Raw genomic sequence first — 20,200 nt, forward strand, 5'->3', positions numbered from 1 at the left:
ACAGCATATTAGAGATCCTTAGAAGGATCATATTTTTGAAAAAGATAAATCCAAATCATTAAGAAAGAATGTTTACTTCATATATCATCTCAAACTCTCCTCTTTTCCACATTTATCTAATCAATACAATTGTAATCAAGTCATCAGTACTATATAGGATCAGAACTATGATTTCACTGGCATATATAACTCCCCAGGGAGGAAACTTTCTCTACAAATGCAGATCTGCACACACCTTTCCTACAACTTGTATTCTTAAATAGTTAATTAGAGCATGGAGAAGTCAGGTTCCTTTAACAAGATAACACAGCCAAGATGTTGTCAAAGGCATGACTGGAACTCAAGTTTTCCTGGCTCTCAGGCCAGTTCTCTATCTACTATTTCATATTGAATCTAATTATATTAGACATTAATACAAATTAATTCATTTTATAACTTTTTGGTATATACTCTCCCCATAGATAGTTAAGGAGTCCCCAAATAATTGTAATCAGTCATGACAGAACTATCATTTTTTGCACTTAGTAGTATTTTATTTTTTCCAATTAAATGTAAATATAGTTTTGAATATTCATTTTTGTAAGATTTTTGAGTTCCAAATTGTTTTCCTTCCCTCTCTTTCTTCTTCCTCCCACAGATAGCAAGCAATCCCATATAGTCTATATATATCATTTCTATCTTATCCCCAACTTCCTGGGGGCCCTCAACTGTTGACCAACATTTTCAGCTTATGCATGTAGCAAGGAGCCTCCCATTGGAGGCACTCCCCTTCCCCCCAGCATCCTCTCTACAGTTTATGGACAAACATTCTTCCAGGAACTCTTTATCAGCAAATGCATATGGGAATTCCTCCCATATGAACAGAAAAATGAACTCTGTTCTCTAAATAAAGAATAGTACCAAGGAAATCTGGTCCCTCTGGGATTCCCACCCATCTTTTTGTTCATTCTTGGCATTACTCAATTGTTTAATTCCTCAGAGAAAGAAATCAAGATTATCTTCCTTAGCTATACAAGGAATTTCCCTTTTTTCCAGATACCAAAAAGACTAATCATTTTTGATACACTGATCCAAAAAACCAATCACTCACTAATCTTTTACTTGCCTAGGAGTTATAAAGAAGCCACCGTACTTGCTTACTGAATTAATGTTTCACTTTAAAGAACTGTACAGGTCAAAAACAGAATGAAAGAGAAAGAAACTGACCAGTAAGTGACAAAGGTGATTGCCACACCTATTTCTATTAGCCAAGTGTTTTCTCTGTCTTAAAGAGAGGGTTATTACTTTTCAAAAAATATTCAAATGCTAAAATTGAGTTTAATGGACAATATTGAAATAATAAAAATATTCAAAGAAACATGTAACAACTCAAACAAAAATCACTACTGGCTATTTTCTCTATATAAAAAGAATATATATTTTATATTTTCTATGTTAATCACACACACACACACACACACACACACACACACACACGGTGTCCCAAAAGTCTTAGTATGGTTTTGTAATATTAAGCTATTGAGTATTAAATTACTTTCATTTAAATTATTAAATTTTATTATTATAAATTAAAACACATTAATTTAGTTTACTAAATTGCTTTAAGATATTAAAAGGTTAAACCACACTAAAGCTTTTAGAACACCCTGTATATAATATGCATATATGTAAAATAAATATATTTTTATAGAACTTATGAATCAAATTGTAATAAACTTTGCACTACCTTCACATCTTCAATATTGGGATGTGGTGGCACTTTCATCTGAACAATGGTATAAAGGATATCATGGATGTGATTATTTAGATATAATACAGGATTAGCGATGACTGTTTTTGTTGAAGCAATACTTGCTGAAAGTAGAGGTAGTGTTGTAGGTAATGGTAGCGGAGACTGGAGTTGTTTCACTGTAGTTTCCTATTATAGTTTTTTTTAAAAAAAAGTAACAATTAAAATTGAAGAAAACTAAAAATAAAACATCAGTTACATGACAAAAAATCCTGGTGATGGCTGAAGTCTAATTATTATCAAGCCATTTAATTACATAAACTTAACTGAATTTTTTGGTTAAAATACTAATTATTTTTTATATCAATACCTTGACTTTTTAATATTAAAGAAACTGAATTTGTTTCTGTTAACTCTAAACAAGGTTAAAGTTGAACAGGTACTCAAATTATTGAACTGAAAAGTTGGGAATTTAAGAAATGGTCATACCTGTTGTGATTCTTGAAGCAAAAATTTGAGTTCCATTCTTACTGAGGCTAGGCCACCACCTTGTGCTCCGTGCAGACTACAGTAACTAAGAAATACTCTCAAAAGATCTTGGTTTTTCTGTAACCACAATTTCCTCCTTTCAGCATGTTCTCGTTTGGCTTGTAATCTTCGTCTTTCTAACTGGTGGCGTTCATATGAGCCAACTTCTGGTTTGTCTATCATTTCTTCAAAATCAAGGATTTCACCATCTATTTTGGAATATGTTTTGCTAGAGTATTCTTTACCACTTGATTCATGGTTACATATTTCATGCATGGCAGCAATTTCTTTTTCTAACCAGTTGTAGAGTTGAAATCTGAGTTTTCCTCCATCTACTTCATAGCCTGTAGCCAATGTCCTAAGTTCAGTCATGAGGATCTTTAAACATGCTCTGAATTTTAGTTGTTCAGCAATTACATCAACTTCAGGGTCACCTTCCTGAGATTCTTCTTCCTGGGGGCTTAGTAACATATTGGCATCTGAAACTTTCTGATCTTGTTTTCCATTTCTTTTTTCCAAATCTGAATTTTTCATTACCAAACCAGCATCATTTTCCTCTTCTGAAGCACTTTCTTGATCTTCACCCCAATCAAGCTTGAGTGGCTCCTCAACAAGTTCTAATGTTGTTTGACTCCAGTCGAACTGAGAGGATTGTACATTGGCTGAGGTTAAGGGAACACTTTCACTACTTTCACCCCATGCTTTGGATTCCAAAGCTCCAAGGTGATCTTTGTTTACAGAAAAGCTTGACTTCTTAGTTACTTTTGGAATTTTGGAAAGTACCTCAAGAGCTAGCACAGGACATCCAACTTTAAAGTGAGCATTTGCAGTGGTAAAGAATAATTTTCTCTCGATAAGGTTAATTTTACCAACAAAACTTTTCTCACTTTTGAAACCTAAAGTTGCTAAAGTCCCTTCAGGTGAGCCAAAGTTTCTTCGTAGAAGCAATGGGTGGGTCCGGAGGTAGTTGTAAAAGCTAAATACCGCAGGATTGCAAGATTTAATAATGACTATGGAAATAAAAAAATATACATATATCATATTTCTATTCAGTAGTCACAAAATATCATATTTAATAATTTTTAGTGTATAGAGTACTAGTTTATGTGTGCTTATCTAAATTAATATAATATGCCATATTCCTCCAATATAAAGATATATCAAAATGATGAATAGAAAGCACTTCAACTAATAAAAGGATATGCAATACTACAGAAAGTGTACGTTGTATCACAATCTCCAGGCTGTTAATTGCTCTTCCTTAAAAACATTTTTTAAATTTAAATTATGTACTATAAAACAAATTTATGAAAGTACAGTTGACATTTTCAAGGTCATTCCATCAAGTTAACACATAACTCATTCAGGATCAGTCATTCCTACAAATACCTTTATTCTTGTCAGTGAAAAGCTTCATGATCAAAAAAATTTAGATAATTTACAACTCAAGCTTTTTTACCTTTAAAACATGGGTAACATATTTGTCTTATATGTCCTTAAGGAATTATTGCAAAATTCCTATATTCCTACACACACACACACACACACACACACACACACACACACACGCAATTCTAAAATTCTCAAAACTATCCTAGAAATCCGGCTTGTCCCTTCAAAATGGCACAAGAGTCCCATTCAACTATGTCAATATTACAGGAGAATGGGCTAACAAAAAAGTAGAAAACTTATCAGGGGAGTCTAGAAAGTGATATTACTCCCATATGAAGCAGATTCTAATTGATCCCAGGTTGTCTGGTGAAACTATAACCTGTCTCCCTTTTTCTCCCTTTTCCCTTTCAATAAAACCAGGAAAATGGTTAATAATCCTAACTCCCAAGAGATCTCTATCTTGGAATTTAGAAAAGAAAACTTTTCCCCCACACTTGCAACAATCAGACTTCTCAGGGCTATTTCAAATCCAAAGAAACTCAAAAAACCATTTTTATATAAGATTTAGAACCCAATATGGAGAATATACCAATGCCAATAAACCTGAGGAACACATTTCATGGAAATCGAGGGCTATTAAAAATTAGCTTCACCTACCCCTCTTTCTTTATCATGAATATCATGTTCTTCCCTATTATCTCATAGAGCTCTTGAACCCTAAGGTACTTTGCCTGTGTATAAAAAAGATCTAAGTGTTAGATCTAGACTAAATGATTGGCATTTTCTCTAAGATATAAATGAATCTTACTTGAACTTTTAGAAATTAAACTAGCCATTACCATAGCACACTTTTAAGTCCCATTGCAGAGTCTAAGAGCTAAATTGTAGAGGGAAGGATAGAGTAAGGACCTAAAATGTAAGAAATTCATTCTAGAAAAGGTAAAATAAATCTAATTCTCAAGAGTTAAGAAGAAGCCAAGTAAAGAAAGTTAAGAACTATATGCCCTCATTTCATTTACAATGCAATTTAAATGCAACATACAAATTGTTTTGTTCAAATTTCTTATAATTTTCCATTTGGTCCTTTAAAAAAATCTCTATTTCCCTGTAATTTTAGTAATAAAGTCCTCTGGAAATCCACAAAAGGGCTACAGATTTTTTTCTACTGCATTAAGGTGAGACAAAACATGGGAAATTGTGTGTGTATATCTATATACTACATATGTATATATACACATATGTATATATATGAACATATGTATAGATAAATTTCACATATGAAATACCTAAGATGAGGATAAGAAGAAAAAAAAAAAAAAAAAAACCCAGGCCTCTACCAGTTCTCTGGCAAGATCAGGGAACCAGAAAAGGAAGAAAAGGAAGAAAAAGGAAAAAAAAAGCCAAAGATTAAGAAGTGGCTTAATACTAGATACTAATATTAAAATCCATGTATCCCAAAAATGCCTAATGCCCAAATAATGATTCAATATTGTCAACATTGCAATTAAAATTTGTTAGTAGGTGAGTGAGCTTCAAGATAACCTAACAAAATGGAAGACTAAATATTTTCTCCATTCCCCATTAACTTTTTTAAAATAAAAAAGCAAAACAAAAAGGATTTATGCATCAGAGGTAGAGCAATTAACAGCTGAATCCGTAAGGAGAAAGGTAAGAAACCCAACAAAGTAATTATGAATTAAAGTGGAGAATCCTAATCCAGTGATTTGAGAAGATAACTCCTCCTTTTGCAAAGAGGAAGAAGGGAGAACCCATAGGTCCACAAAAATGGAAAATGGTTATAATGATAACTATTTTCCATGTACTGAATGGTTCAAAAATCTTAAACAAAATGGTAGCCAAGAGATTACAGCAAGTTATCATGAGGATAATTCATTATGACAAAATAGAATTTATACCAGAAATATAGGACTAATTCACTATTAGGAAAACTATTAGCATAATTGACTATATCAAGAACCAAACTAAAAGAAATCATATGATTATTTCAATAGATGCAGAAAAAGCATGTGACATGTACTGACTGGTTTTACTTTTTAAAATTTTTTCTTCAAAAAATTCTATTACAAGAAATACTTTTTCAAATTGGGAGGGAGAAAGAGAGGCAAAGGGAAATTTAGTAATATAAAAACAAAAGATATCAATAAAAATCTGTTTTTTAAAAATGTCAGTAGTGGGATAAGCAATCTTTTAAAACATTCTTTCTTGTACATTCACAAGTACTATGCTTGGGATGCCCTCTTTAAGAAAATACCACTTAGAATTTTTTTTTAAGGTAACAGAAAAATCGAGTTTAAAAATTAAAATCAGCAAAAGAAATATTGTATTGGCCTTCTATTTCATTTTCATATTTAAGAGAAATATTTAAAATGTAACAGCTTTCTTAGCCTTAACTAAAGTTACAAAAAAGAACATGTAGAATTTATTATGAGGAAGAGTAACTATCTTGGTCAAAATTTTCAAAAATCCAAAATAATTCAATTGATAGATATTTTTTAAGGCTCTTTATTTTATACATTCACATAACTTGTATTTTTAAAGGCAATATACAATCATGGTATTTTAAGTAATTAAAAAAATCTTAAAGATCATATAAGCCCACTTCTTAATTTACAGATGAGACAAAAAAGATTAAAAAATTTTTTCAGGGTCTAAATTAATGGCACAGCCAAGCATCTAGGTCTCTTGACTTCTGGTCCAGCACCACCGTGTTTGTTTTAAGAATCTGCCCAATTTCTCAACATCTGCTGATATAAGAAATCCTTTTAATTAATCTACATTTAATATCTTCCAAATATTACAACAATATTATTCATAAAAATTCCTTACACTATAAAAAAAGTTAATTTACTTTTCAAATAATAGCAAAAAAAGATTTGTACTGCAAAATGTAGCTAAAAATATTGGTCTCTATAACATCATGGGATGGGGGGCCATATGTTGAAATTTCTCTAAGATGGAAAATGTCATGTCATAAATTAACTTTTTGGTCTTAAAATTAATGTGTAATTTTAAAATGCAATCAATTTTTTAAAATCTCTCACCTTGATTTTCATCTTCTTCCTTTGGTGTTTGTTCCAAGAGTGTATCTAAAGCCCTTGTGTAGTCTTTCATTACCCAATAAGCAAGACTACGCAGGAAGGGATCAGGATGTAATCTACTACAATTGAATCCTGAGCTATCTTTCTGACAACCCAAAATCTTTTCATATAGAATGGATATGTACGTGGATGACGTCTCAAATTCAGATTCATACAAACGAGCAATAATCATGGCTAGCTGAATGTCTTCCATTTTTTCCAGACAAACCTGTAAATAATAATTTTCAAAAATCTTAAATATTGGTTTTTAATGTATATAACTTACTGATATATTGAATGTAAACTTTCAGGGACTATTTTTGGCTTTTCTTTGTAGTACCAAAATTTTGCACACTATTTGACATGGACTAAACATGAAAGACAGTAAGCACTTAATAAATCCTTAACTGATTGGTTCTAAAATAATCCAACTACTGTATATCAAAAATTCAAATTGGAATAGTTACAGAATTGATCAGAGCAAAACATCAGATATTATATTAATATCTGGTAGTCTAAAAATTTAACAAGTTAGACCCAAAGAGTAGAAAACCTGTTTTTAAAAACGATATAAATATATCGTTTATATATATATAAACAATACAAATAAATATAAATAAACAATACAAATTTGCATAATTTTAAATTGAAAATACACACATTTCTAAATTCCCAAGTAATTCCCAATATAATCATTATCATCAACTATTAAAATATATCAACACAAACAGCACAAGTTACCTTACCAAGTAACTAGTAAAAATATCCTACTCCCAAGAAGAGTTTGTTGACTAAAATGATTTTTTCTTTCTTTTTTCTTGCAACAAATTTTGTTAACTTCAGTATCTACAAGACAAGTAAATCTAATCATCATAAGTTTTAGCATCTGTGAATTTAACATGCCACTAATCTGGACCTATATATCTTTAGTGTTCTCTGGAATATGAAATTTTAAGAACCCTCTGTCCTATTTGGAAACAGATGAATGATTAAGTGGCTGTATAATACTCAAACTACTACACGTCAAACCAAGAAACCAGTAATATCATGTCAGTACTTGTTCTATATTTATTTCCAAGTGATGAGCTGGAAAAAAACTCAGAAGTCCCATTCCCCACCACTTAGTGTTTTACCAGAGCCCAGCACCCCTTGCCAATGGTCTACAAAGGGGCTAAACCAGAAAGTGATCCCAGGTCCTCAAACTCTAAATCCAAAAGTCTTCATTCCACAGCATGTCTCTTCATAAAAGCACTACTGAACTTCTGAAGCATTATCTTCTTTCAAAATATGCATATGCAAAGGATGGAAAGACCCATTCTATGATCCCTCAGGCTTATGTACTCTAATTCAACTTTTAAAAATATATCATTCATACCTCAATGGCATCTTTCAAAGAACCAGCTAACAGAAAAAAGGCTGCTGACTGTTCAAAACGTTGTTTTCCTAATAAGGAAAAGGCATTTTTCAAAGCAGCCTTACGCCATCTATCTTCACTAAAATTATGACTGAAAAACGCAGTCATCTTTTCATCATGTTGTGACCTGCAAACCAAAACAGAGTTTAAACCAAACTTATGTGTGCTGTTTCATTCACAATCTTCATTTAAGTCAACAATGAAATTTGGAAAAAAAGGGGGGAAAAATCTTTGTAAATAAATAATTACTTCAGTAAGAAGTATTTAACATCAGTCTTTTAGACTTCTCTTTGCTTCCTGACACAGAAAGTCAATATTTCTTCTTACTATTCAAAGCATTATTCTAAGACTATCTCATTATCTTTGCACAAAAGTTAAATTTGGGTATAAAAACAGATTTTTAATCTCAATTGAAAAATGAGGAAACTGAGATGAATAAGTAAAATAATCATTCAAGTTCACTTAGCTAGGTAATAGACAAAATTGAATCCAAAACTTCTAAGCCTCACAATTAAAAAAAATCTTTTTGTGGATCATTTTACTGTAACTCACCTAAACAGACCCCACACCACTGCTTTCTTCTTCATAGCAAGGTAGAATAATGCAGCATCCAAAGCATCATTGTTTCTCTGAAATGATGCTTTAGCAACCTGAAGATAAAAGTGAAATAAAAATGTTCAATACTGAAAAAATTTGTTTGCAGAACATTCAGGGACAAGGAAAGAAAAGATAGAATTTTTCATTAAAATTCCCACTGGCTATCCTTTCTAATGCTTTGCAAAACACTGATGTTCATCTTTGCAATGGAAACTGCACATTAATTTTTGACCTGAATAGTTCTTTATGCTTCTAGAACTTATAAATTTTAATTTACTTTGAAAGAAAAAGTGAAAGGAAAAGGAAAATACTTCTAATTATTTGTTTAAAACACATCTTGCCTCTCTCCAGCACGTCAGTCATGAATTACATTTTATATCCCCATGTCATATATTAAATTAAGTGTCTTTAAACAAGCAACCTCAATCAACTGAGTATGGCTCTAGCACATTTTTTTAGGGCTTATAAATTCAATTTGTAGGTACTCTATGAATGCAAAGTATTGCAAATACAAAATTCTCCATAATTTTCTAGGATTTTGCTTCAAATAACACGATGTAACTAAAATACACACTATTCAAGTAAATCCAAAATACTGAATAAGTCATTAGTGAAACTTCCCCTAATTTTTTACCATAACTTATCACATATACAAAAATAGTAAAATGGTTTGTAAACCATTTATAAAGGAATAAAGACATTAAGAACAACCAATGGGATAACAAAAACAAAAACAGCATAAAAGGAAAAGATGGTTTGTAATCTGTATCCCTGGAGGGCATACCCACATCTATTGGATCACAGACTCCACAGTATCATGAAAATAGGTGCCTTGTTTCATGCAAGAAGTTTCTGTTCCTGAAATATTTTTGTAAATTTATTAAATGCATTTAAAAAAAAAAAAAACCCTGTGGTTTTTAAAAAATAATTATGTGGAAATCTTCCTTTAAAGTGAAAAATTCTTTTATAATTGCTACCTAGTTTATACATTGCAGGTCTTCATTTTCAGACAAGTTTTCTTAAAGACAGATGTCTATCTTTATATAAAAAGAATTGTACTAATGTATATATAAAAGATTTCCCAAAAGTCTTAGCAAAGTTTTAAGTGTTCTCTCTCTCCCCTCCCTCCTCCCTCCCTCCCTCCCTCCCTCCCTCTCTCTCTCTCTCTCTCTCTCTCTCTCTCTCTCTCTTTCCTCCAACCTCCCAATATAGGTAGCCCAGAGATGTATTATGGAATCAAGGCAAAAAAAGCCTTTGTTTAAAAAAAAAAAAAAAAACAAGTCAAGTACTTATCTTGTAATATTTATTTCACAATCTCCAAAAGCTTTGAGATAAAATAAAATTCTGAGCTGCCTCCCCGACCCAAGTTCAAATTCTCAATGATATCCATAAAAGCTGTATTTCCTTCAGAAATGTGAAAATTTTACCCCAAAACAGGCCATTATTCAGTGCTACATTTATACTCCTTAAATCAAACAATTTACCTTTTCAATGCACCTTCGAAGTGTGTTAATATTCCTGACCCACCAACCTATCCCCATGGCTCTTAATTCAGACCACTGAGGATCTCCTCGTTGAATAGCAGGAATCATATTAATTAGTTCTTCCTCAGCCTCAGAATGAAAAGCCCAGGCAAAGTGACATGTAGACACACCTAAAGAAAGATCAGACAATATATAGTCAAAATTATCATTGATATATCTACTATAAAATGAAAAAAATATTTTGTTACTTTAGGGTTCCTTTTAACTTATTCATTCATTTCAAAACCAGTTCAAATGGGAAAGGAAGATAGTAGGTTCTAACTATAAATTTCCTCAATAGAAAAAGTCAGGAGTAAGGAGCCTAGCACAAAAATACCTAGCTTTACCAAAACTAGAAGAAATCTGTTGAGTCTCCAAAAAAGTACACACGCTAATCACTTGGAAGTTAAAATATCTGAATAAGAAGATTAAGTACTACAATAAACACTTGACAAACTTTTAAATACTAAAAACTAAACTAAGTTTAAAAAGGCCTTATTATGCAATAATTCCCAAAAAGTCTCCTGAGAATATAACAAATCATAATTAGCAAGAGTCTTAATAGGTTCAATAATTTAACATCCTTTTTTGCTTTTATTTTCACATTTGCTTAACTATATATTGGAATACTTTTGATTTTAGAAGGGAAAATAAAATATATTATAATCAAAAGTCAGAAGTAAACTTCTAAGTCTGGTTTTACTCTAGATTTGGGTTTTTAAAAAAGAAACTATGAATCTAAAAGATTTTTAGCTCTGAAAGGCTGAGACAACTGCTGAAAGGCTTTACCTTGAAACTACAAAGTAGGTTCTAATCACTTTCTTCATCAGAAATCCATTAGAAACTATTAGAATTAATCCACCCAGAAAGAGTGATTAGAAGAAAGAGCTTAGGAACAAAACAAAATCAGAACCAGTTTGGTAACCTTCCATGAGGACTCATTCTAAAGGCAAAGAAAGGGCTTATGACAACTAAGTACAATTCTTCCATCTGTCAGTCATTACTAACATTTATTTTCAAAATTGTTCTCCAATAGACAGAATTCACATGTGGTTAAAAATATTCCAACTAATTATAATTTCATTTTTATTTTCATTTTAAAAATAGTTTCTAAGGGATAGCTAGTTACTACAGTAGATAGAGAACTAGCCTTGAAGTCAGGAGAACCCGAGTTCAAAACTGACCTCAGACACGTAATACTTTCTAGCTGTGTGGTCCTGGGTAAGTCACTTAACCCCAATTGCCTCAGCAAAAAAAAAAAAAAAAAAGTTTTTAAGTGACTATATGGTTAGTATTATAAATAAAAACTTTTATACTTTTAAACATTTTATTCATATTTTCCATGCTAAAAACTGAGACACAGTGATAAATAATCATCTTCATTCAACATAGATTTTTTTTCTTGAAATTAGATTGTATCAGAAACACCAGAACAGTGTGACCCAATGGACCAGCTGAGAAAAATACAAAAAAGATTTTTAGCAAGCAGATCTAATTTTGTAGCTTTTTAAAACTTAAAAGACAAAGTATGTGACATATATTGTATTTTTTTTCAATATTTTGGTCAGTTTCACTATCTTTTTTTCCCCTTCATTCTAAGGATTAGCTGGGAAATATAAATAATGTAAAAATAAGAAAGCATCAATAAAATGTATTTTTTAAAAAGATGATTTTTTTTAATTTAATTTGTGCACAAAAATAACAAATAGTCCTCATTATAGTAATATTCCAATATACAGCATTCTGATATTTTAAAAATTACAATTCAAAAACAAAATTAATCAACACTGTCAATTTTAATTTCCCATTTAAATTAATTTAATTTTATTTAAAATTCTAAAATTTTAATTTTCAAATTGGAAGAGAATATTCAAATCTTTAGGCTCAAAATCTAACTTATGATTTTACTATAAAATAGGCTCCTCCTCAATTAAAAGTGTAACATCTGAGAACTGATAAAGTAATGTTGAAACCACTTATGTTAAATACTCACTTTGTGACAAAAGAGTAACATTAATTGACACCGCATAAAGTATAAAAAAGCAACATGGTTCATATATGTATGAGAATGAAATTATGGTAAAATCTGAAAATGAAAGGTTTTACCATAATTCAAGCCTTTTGAACCTCATAATGAGATACTAGTTGAATTATTTATCTCTTTAAATACAGGATTGTGCACTACCAAGCTCCAAGTCTGTTAACAACTTGTAAGATTTTAAGGTCAACAAAAGGTACATGCATGAACAAGTATACAACTATAACTACTTTATGTGATTTTAACTACTTCAATAATAACTATTATGCAAAAATTAAAATATTTTCAGTCAAAAAGGAATACCTTGATGAAGAAGTTGTACTCGATATAAAGGAGGTAATGATGTTAAAAGGCATGTGTGTAACCTCATAGCCAATAAATATCTCAACCCACATTCATCTAATGTATCTCTTCCTATGAGAAGAAAAACATATTTGAAGAAATAAGCCCAAATTATTATAAATGTTAAGAAATATAAAATCAACACACATCATTAATTTTAAATAGGATAATTGATAATACAACTTTTGAATATTTCATTTGGTAAACACTTCAAATATATTCCCCAAAACTCCTGACTCTCTTTAACAAAACTAGATTTAGAAAAATGGAAAAATTATGTCTTTCAACTTCAAGAAATTAAAGCACAGAGTAGGTGAAAATGAAGGACATAATCTTTAAAATCCTGATGGCAACAATATTTCTATTATTACAAAAAATGTTTTTCCCCAGTAAGTTTAGATGAGCCTAAAATAATGCAGATCAAATTAAAATGATTTTCCATAAGCAGTAAGCTGCTTATTTCAATTAAAAACATGGTGCCACTGAAGTCAAGATTTGGGATTTGATCATAAGAAAATTAGCTTCACACAGAGAAATATTCTTTACATAATCAAATATATAAAAAATAGTTATACACAAATGGCATGTCACTAGTCACAGAAGAAACGAGGCAAGAAAGTATGACTGGTTCAGCACACACTAATCACCACCACTGGAAAGACAAAGCTCAGACATGTTTTACAAATATCAATAGCTTTTGTTTCTCTTGGGAAAAAAAAACAAAAAACCTGAAAATAAGAAGAAAATATGTTGCTCTTATGTGAAAATGGTATGACTGTTATTTGATTAGTCTTCTTTACAATACAGGATGTTCCAAAAATCTTACTGCATTTTTAAGCTATTAAAGCTTAACTATTTTAAAGATATTAAAACTTTTAAATGCACTAAAACTTTCAGGACATGCTGTACACTATTTCTGGGCTGGTTACTTGACGACTATACAGTTTTGAATCAGAAATTTAAAATATTTCTTTCAGATTTCAATATGCTTAGTTTCTTAAGGAATGACAAAAAGATAAAAGTGTGTGTGTGTGTGTGTGTGTGTGTGTGTGTGTGTGTGTGTAGCAAAAGCTTAAGACAACATGAGTAAGTTTTATTCCACTACACAATTTTTTGCATTGAATTAGGGTGGGGGGAAAATAGTAACCTGGGATATCATAGAACTTGAAAAAGAGAAGGCTACAGAGAAATAAATGACACTAGGCAATTAAACTCTGAAGAGCTTAGTATGGGTGGTACTGGTAAGTAATATACCATTAATGTCCATTTCTGAAATAAGGAGTAACAAAGTTTGTCATGGAATGAAAAGATTAAATGTAATAAAGAACTTTTTAAGCTATGAGGCACTGAAACATGATGCTTAGATACAGTTGAAGAACCAATTATTCATGACATTTTGAAGTATGACAAATTATCGGAAACATATTAAGTTTAGGCATGCCTAAAACAGATGAGTAAGTTAATTGATCTCATGAAGTCCTTTTTTCTAATTTTATGTGTTTATGATAAAATTCAAAATTGGTCTATTATCATAGAAATAGCATCTATATAAAAAGAACTAGAACAATAAATGGGAGGAGTTAGTCCTTGAAGATCTATGAATCACAAACTGTACATTTGTCAAAGTATTCCTTCATACAATACTTTTTTATGCAATTTCTAATCAAAGATCAGCATCATTTTAGAGAATAATCACTGAACCAAAACTATTCAGTCTTAATATAAAAACAAGTCATAGTATACATAAAAAACAGATTTTTCAACACATTCTGGTTAAAGACTTAAGATAAACTAGAAAACAGAGACACCTCAGTTATGACTCCTGATGAAGTTTGAGTTTGTTGGTTTCTTTCTGGGGGAACCAGACTAATTAACTCCTGTATTAAAAAGATTAATATTTGACCTACTACTATAGTCTTAGAAAATTACAGTCTTCTATCCTAGGCCACTTGTCCAGAGTCACAAAGCCAGTAGAGTTCAAAGTCTTCTTTATTCAAAGAAGAACTCTTGATAACTATACCAAAGCTGCCTCTTCCACTAATGAAATTTTAACTTTATTCATAACAGTAAATTCATTGATGATGTTAAAATCCTAAAATTGGAATATACAATTTAGTATTTTATTAGCATTTCATAAGTATATATTTCTAATGGTTAAGATTTAGTATTTAACAGAAATACTAAAAAAAAATATGTATACACACACACACACACACACACACACATATATATATATATAAAAATACTAACCTGAGTGACTCTTGTCTCTATGTTCATCAAGTTCAGTGCTAGTGGTAGCCACAGTATCAGCCAAAGCTACAAGGAACATCTGCTCCAAACGGGTAAGGCCTGGAAGACTTGAATGCATAAGATGGCTTGAAAGTACACTGGCATGTTCTTGACCAAAGTAAGCTGGGCCATACTGAGAAAGATTAATTACTTTGGATTTGCTTTCTCTCTTTTCTAGCTCTAAGTCAAGAAAATCATCTGTTGTTATGGCCTGAATCTGGAACAGATCTGAATACTGGTCTTCTTGTGCGCTCTTAGTAGAATTTTCATAGTCCTGTGATATTTTAGTACTTTCTTCAGAAATTCTATAAGTTGTATCTTGATCCGCGGCAAGCAGTGCATACAATGGGAGTGGAGGAATAGAATCAATCTCAGTATAATCCCGAGTACCATCTTTGCCTATTGTGACTGTATCCTTTGCGGTACTGCCACTTACACTGATGGTTCGAGAAAGATGCCGCTTAGCTCCTTCTCCAGTCTCAGCATCCCTAACTATTGCAACTTCCCCTGCAATACATTTAACTAAATGAGAAAGGATGGCTTTAGCCCTGCGAACTTTCCCTAAATCCATCAATTCCAATAACTGGGTTGGGTGATACTGTGGAAGAGTTGGAGAAAGTACATGGGCAGCTTCAAATAAGCCGCCATCTTGAACAACAGCTGGTGTAGCAAACACATCATCTGTGATAGCTGTCCCTTCGATTATACTTTTCCTCGAGACCATGCTAGATTTATAAGACACAGGAGGGTCCCCTGTTGATTCCTCAGCAGCAGGAGTACCAGTTTCATTGTCTCCAAACTTGACAGCATGTTTCCACTGAGCATAAACATGCATTTCACAGTCCATTCCCACTACCAGTATACCATCTCTTACCCAAGAAAGAGAAACTGGCAATGAAGGTGTGCCATCAACAGAAGATACCAAGTCTATTGATCTTAGAAGAACCCATCTTGACTTTATCCCTTGCTTGATACTCCCACCTAATGGCAAAGTGATAACGGCTACGCCATCTTTGCTGTTTGTCTGCTCTGTCACAATCCCAGAAAGCCGCCCATACATAAAGATGTTAGCACCAACTCCCACAGTGAGTATGTGAGAGCCATCCTCTTTGGAAACCCAGTCCAAATGAACTAAATGCTTGATGTTAGGCATTAGATATCGGTCTTTACTCAAAACGGCTTCTGATTTACTATAGACAAAGAGATTACTATCAACACTAACCCTTGAATCAAGGACACTACCAACCTTAATTAAATCATCAAGATGAACTGTTTGTTCTAAAACCCATTCTGATCCCCCAGTGGATTCACACTCGAATATACACACATGCATGGAGAATTCTTTAGAAACAAAGCCATTGTGCTGGATAGGCTGCTTGTAGGCCACTGCAAGCCGGCCTGTATAGGAACAACTAACAGCGACTGGTCTTCCTACGATGCTCACTGTGCTGCTACTATCTTCTCCTTCATCATTCATCAAAGGCCATTTTCTCCAATGATAGGTTTCTTTCCCATTAGTTCTACCATTTTGTTCTCCTTCTACATGACATTTCCAAAACCGTACTCGGTTATCAGAACAAGTTGTAACCACCAAGTAAGGTGCAAGGCAGACAGGATAAATTGAAGAGGAACTCAGATGACCTAGAAGAAAAATAACAGCTATAACAGTAACACCATAAATTAGCACATACAGTCAATTCTGACTTGTGACTCTAAAGTCATTGCCAACATGTTTTACATGATAGCTTCACACTGCCCTCTGCTGGTATCCCATAATCATTTTTTAATATCAGTTAAAGTGATATGTCAGTCTATAAAAAACAGAAATGTCATTTATTCTCAAAAATAGGAATTTTCAGAATCATTTGAATGTATTTTAGATGGCACTGAAAAACGAATCCACAATTTGTAGATTTTAAGAATAATGAGGCAAAAATGACCTCAAACTTAGTTATTTTTAACAATACAATGATCCAAGACAATTCCAAAGGACTTATAGCTAAAAAATACTATCCATCTCCAGAAAAAGACCTGATGGAGTCTGAATGAGGATCAAAGTATGCATGCTATTTGTCATTTCATTTCTTTGTGTGTGTGTGTGTGTGTTTTTAATCAGTATTTTCTTTCACAATATGACTAATATGGAAATGTTTTACATGATTGAATATGTATAACCTACAAATTGCTTGCTGTCTCAGAGGTGGGAGTGGGGGGAGGGAGAGAACTTTAAACTCTTATAAAAAAGTGTTAAACATTGTTTTTACATGTAATTGAGTGAGGGGAAAATATTTTTTAAACTGTCAAAATCAAATTATTCCCTTTCCCAAATACATTCTTAATAAGAACTGCTTTACCCTAGACCAGGGATCCTCAAACTACAGCTTGTGGGCCATTTGTAGCAGCTGAGGACATTTGTCCCCCTCACCCAGGGCTATGAAGTTTCTTTATTTAAAGGCCCACAAAACAAAGTTTTTGTTTTTACTATAGTCCGGCCCTCCAACAGTCTGAGGGACAGTGAACTGGCCCCCTATTTAAAAAGTTTGAGGACCCCTGCCCTAGATCTACGGTCAAATCTACTCTAGACTACTTTAGTTAGAAATACCTGAAGAAACAGTAGGATCACAAAAAATAAAACCATTGATTTAGAATTGAAAGATACCCTTTGCAGCAAACTCTTCTAACCTCTCCCTTTTTAAAGATGAGGAAATTAAGACTCAAAATGATTCAAGGTCATACAAGTGATGAAAGCAGCAGGATCTGAACCCAAGTCCTCTGACTTTAAAGTCAGTTCTCTACACTACTGCATGGCTATTCCAGTTCCCACTCCATCCTAAAATTTATACCAATAAATCATTTGCAGATATGTGGGTCTATTCCCATAAGATTCAACTACTTTTTTTTCCCTATTCCAAAACTCTCTTGAACATTAATTTAGTAATAGCCTTTCTTCTAGATCCATTTTCTGCCTAATCCTCTACCTATCTAGCCCTAAAGCCAATCTAAAAATATTCAATATCTTTTTAAACAAAGAGTTAAAATAAAGGGCTGAAATAAATGCTATTAGGCGTTAGCCAAAGTTAAAAAAAAAAAAAAAAAAAAGGTAGAGGGAAGGGGAAGGATCACAACCTCAGGCAAAGCAAAAGTATATAAGACCTAATTAAAAGAGGTAATCAGGGAAACTACGTTTTGCTAAAAGTTACCATAAACAATGAACATAAATTTGTTTATAAAATTCTCTAAAAAGGCCTCATTTCTCAAACATATAGAGAACTGATTCAAATTTGCAAAAATAAGAGTTGTTCTCTAAATGATAAAATAATCAAAGCATATAAATAATAGTCAAAGCATATAAACAAGTTTTCAGAAGAAAAAACAAGTTATCTAGTCATATGGAAACAAATATTCTAAATAGTTTTTGATTAGAGACTATCAGATTGTCTAAAATGACAGAAAAGGAAAATAACAAGCACTAAAGAGAATGAGGGAAAAATAGGGATACTTATGTATTGCTGGTGGAGTTGTGAATTGATTCAACCATTCTGGAGAGCAATGTGGAACTATACTCAAAAGGCTATAAAAATAGTGACTATCCTTTGAGCAATACTACTACTAAATCTTTACCTCAAAGAGATTTAATTTAAGCCAAAAGGAAAAAAGCTAAATGTACAAAAATACTTATAGAAACTCTTTTATGAGTTGGAATTTGAAGAGATGCTTATCAACTGGGGAATGACTTAACAAATGTAGCACAGATTTATGACAGTACTGTTGTGCTGTGAGACATGATTGGGGGAGAGGAGAAAAGAGAGGGGGAGGAGGAGAGAGGGTTTCAGGAAATCACGGCAAGACCTATATAAAACTATGGCAAAGTGAAGTGAGAAGTACCAGGAGATAATTGAGCAGAATAACGCAATGTTGTAATGATAATCACAATCAATGTGAAAAACTTGGCTACTCTGATCAAGACACTGATCCAAAATAATTCCAAGGGAATCATCATGAAAAAAATGCTATCCACTATCTACCTCCAGAGATAAATGAGGAACTATGAATACCAAGTGAATTATAATTTTCTCATTTTATTTTTATTTTTGCAATTTGGCTAATATGTAAATATATTTTGTATGATTTCACATGTATCATATTGTTTGCATTCTCAATGAGTAGTGGAGGGGGTGGGAGGGACAGAGATAATTTGGAACTCAAAAATTAAAAAGAAAAAGATGCATAAAATAAATAAAATTTTTAAGAGCAATAAAAGTAAAAATAAATTAGATTTAACATTCAAGGAAATTAGACAGAGATAGACAAAGTGTGAAATGGACAAATAGCCTGAGAGATTACGGGAGTAAAAGTATAGGAAGTGGGGCAGTTAGGTGCTACAATGGATAGAGCATCAACCCTGAAGTCAGGAGGACCTGGGATCAAATCTGGCCTCAGACACTTAATATTTCCTAGTTGTGTGATCCCAAACAAGTCACTTAACCCCAATTGCTTCAGTCAAGGAAAAAAAAAGTATAGGAGGCATACATTTTGTGGAAGGAAAAAATGAGATGGTTCCTTATGATGAATTTAGTAGCTGTTAAATGGCATTAACCAACAACAGATTAATTAGAGGTGATTTGTCTAATAAAACATATTTATGTATATTGCATATTTCTAAGGTAAAAGTCTTACTCTGGCAAAAGAGCAGACATGAAGACACAAATTAATTCACATTCTTAAACCAAAAAATATTATCCTGTATTATCATGATCATCCTAATGTAAAAAACTAAAAAGAAGTTAGAAGCTCCCATGTTAACCAATTTAGTTTCTGGTAATATAATTCATTTTAGAAAATTAAAATAAGAGGTAGAAAATATTATCTGGCAAGAGGAAAATACTTCTTTCATACATCATAACATTTTGCAACAATATAACATATTATACATAAAGAAACACAAATAACTCCATTCAAATCACCAAAAATCATTATGAAGCAAAATAGGTAGCAAGAGCTAAAATACCTGCTGAAGGTGTTGCTCTAATTACTTCCACTCCATCTGGAAGGTCAAGCGGTTGACTGTAGACAAGACTAGAACTCAGAATGAGTTTACTAGCAGTCTGGAGATTAGCAATAGATGAAGAATGTGGCATAGAACTTATACTAGGAGGAGTTTCTGGAGAAGAATCTATGTTCCTTTGCCCAGGCACTGTAAGTAGATTCTCTGATGAAGAAATTTCAGTTTTAGCTTTGAGGGATTAAAAA

General features: G+C 32.2%; 1 protein-coding gene across 2 annotated transcripts in view; it reads right to left on the reverse strand.

Moving 5' to 3' along the window:
* DMXL2 (Dmx like 2) overlaps positions 1-20,200 on the reverse strand; it is a 154,817-nt gene that overhangs the window by 36,135 nt on the left and 98,482 nt on the right. For both annotated transcript variants that reach the window (XM_051980656.1, XM_051980658.1), the window contains exons 17-25: positions 19,959-20,183; positions 14,912-16,591; positions 12,623-12,733; positions 10,243-10,412; positions 8,714-8,811; positions 8,123-8,288; positions 6,712-6,976; positions 2,219-3,267; positions 1,727-1,918 (exon numbers count right to left, since the gene is read on the reverse strand). In XM_051980656.1, coding sequence (XP_051836616.1) covers positions 1,727-1,918; positions 2,219-3,267; positions 6,712-6,976; positions 8,123-8,288; positions 8,714-8,811; positions 10,243-10,412; positions 12,623-12,733; positions 14,912-16,591; positions 19,959-20,183 — 3,956 coding nt within the window. The remainder of the gene's footprint in view (positions 1-1,726; positions 1,919-2,218; positions 3,268-6,711; positions 6,977-8,122; positions 8,289-8,713; positions 8,812-10,242; positions 10,413-12,622; positions 12,734-14,911; positions 16,592-19,958; positions 20,184-20,200) is intronic.

This window comes from Antechinus flavipes, chromosome 2 (assembly GCF_016432865.1).
Source record: "Antechinus flavipes isolate AdamAnt ecotype Samford, QLD, Australia chromosome 2, AdamAnt_v2, whole genome shotgun sequence".
NCBI lineage: Eukaryota > Metazoa > Chordata > Mammalia > Dasyuromorphia > Dasyuridae > Antechinus > Antechinus flavipes.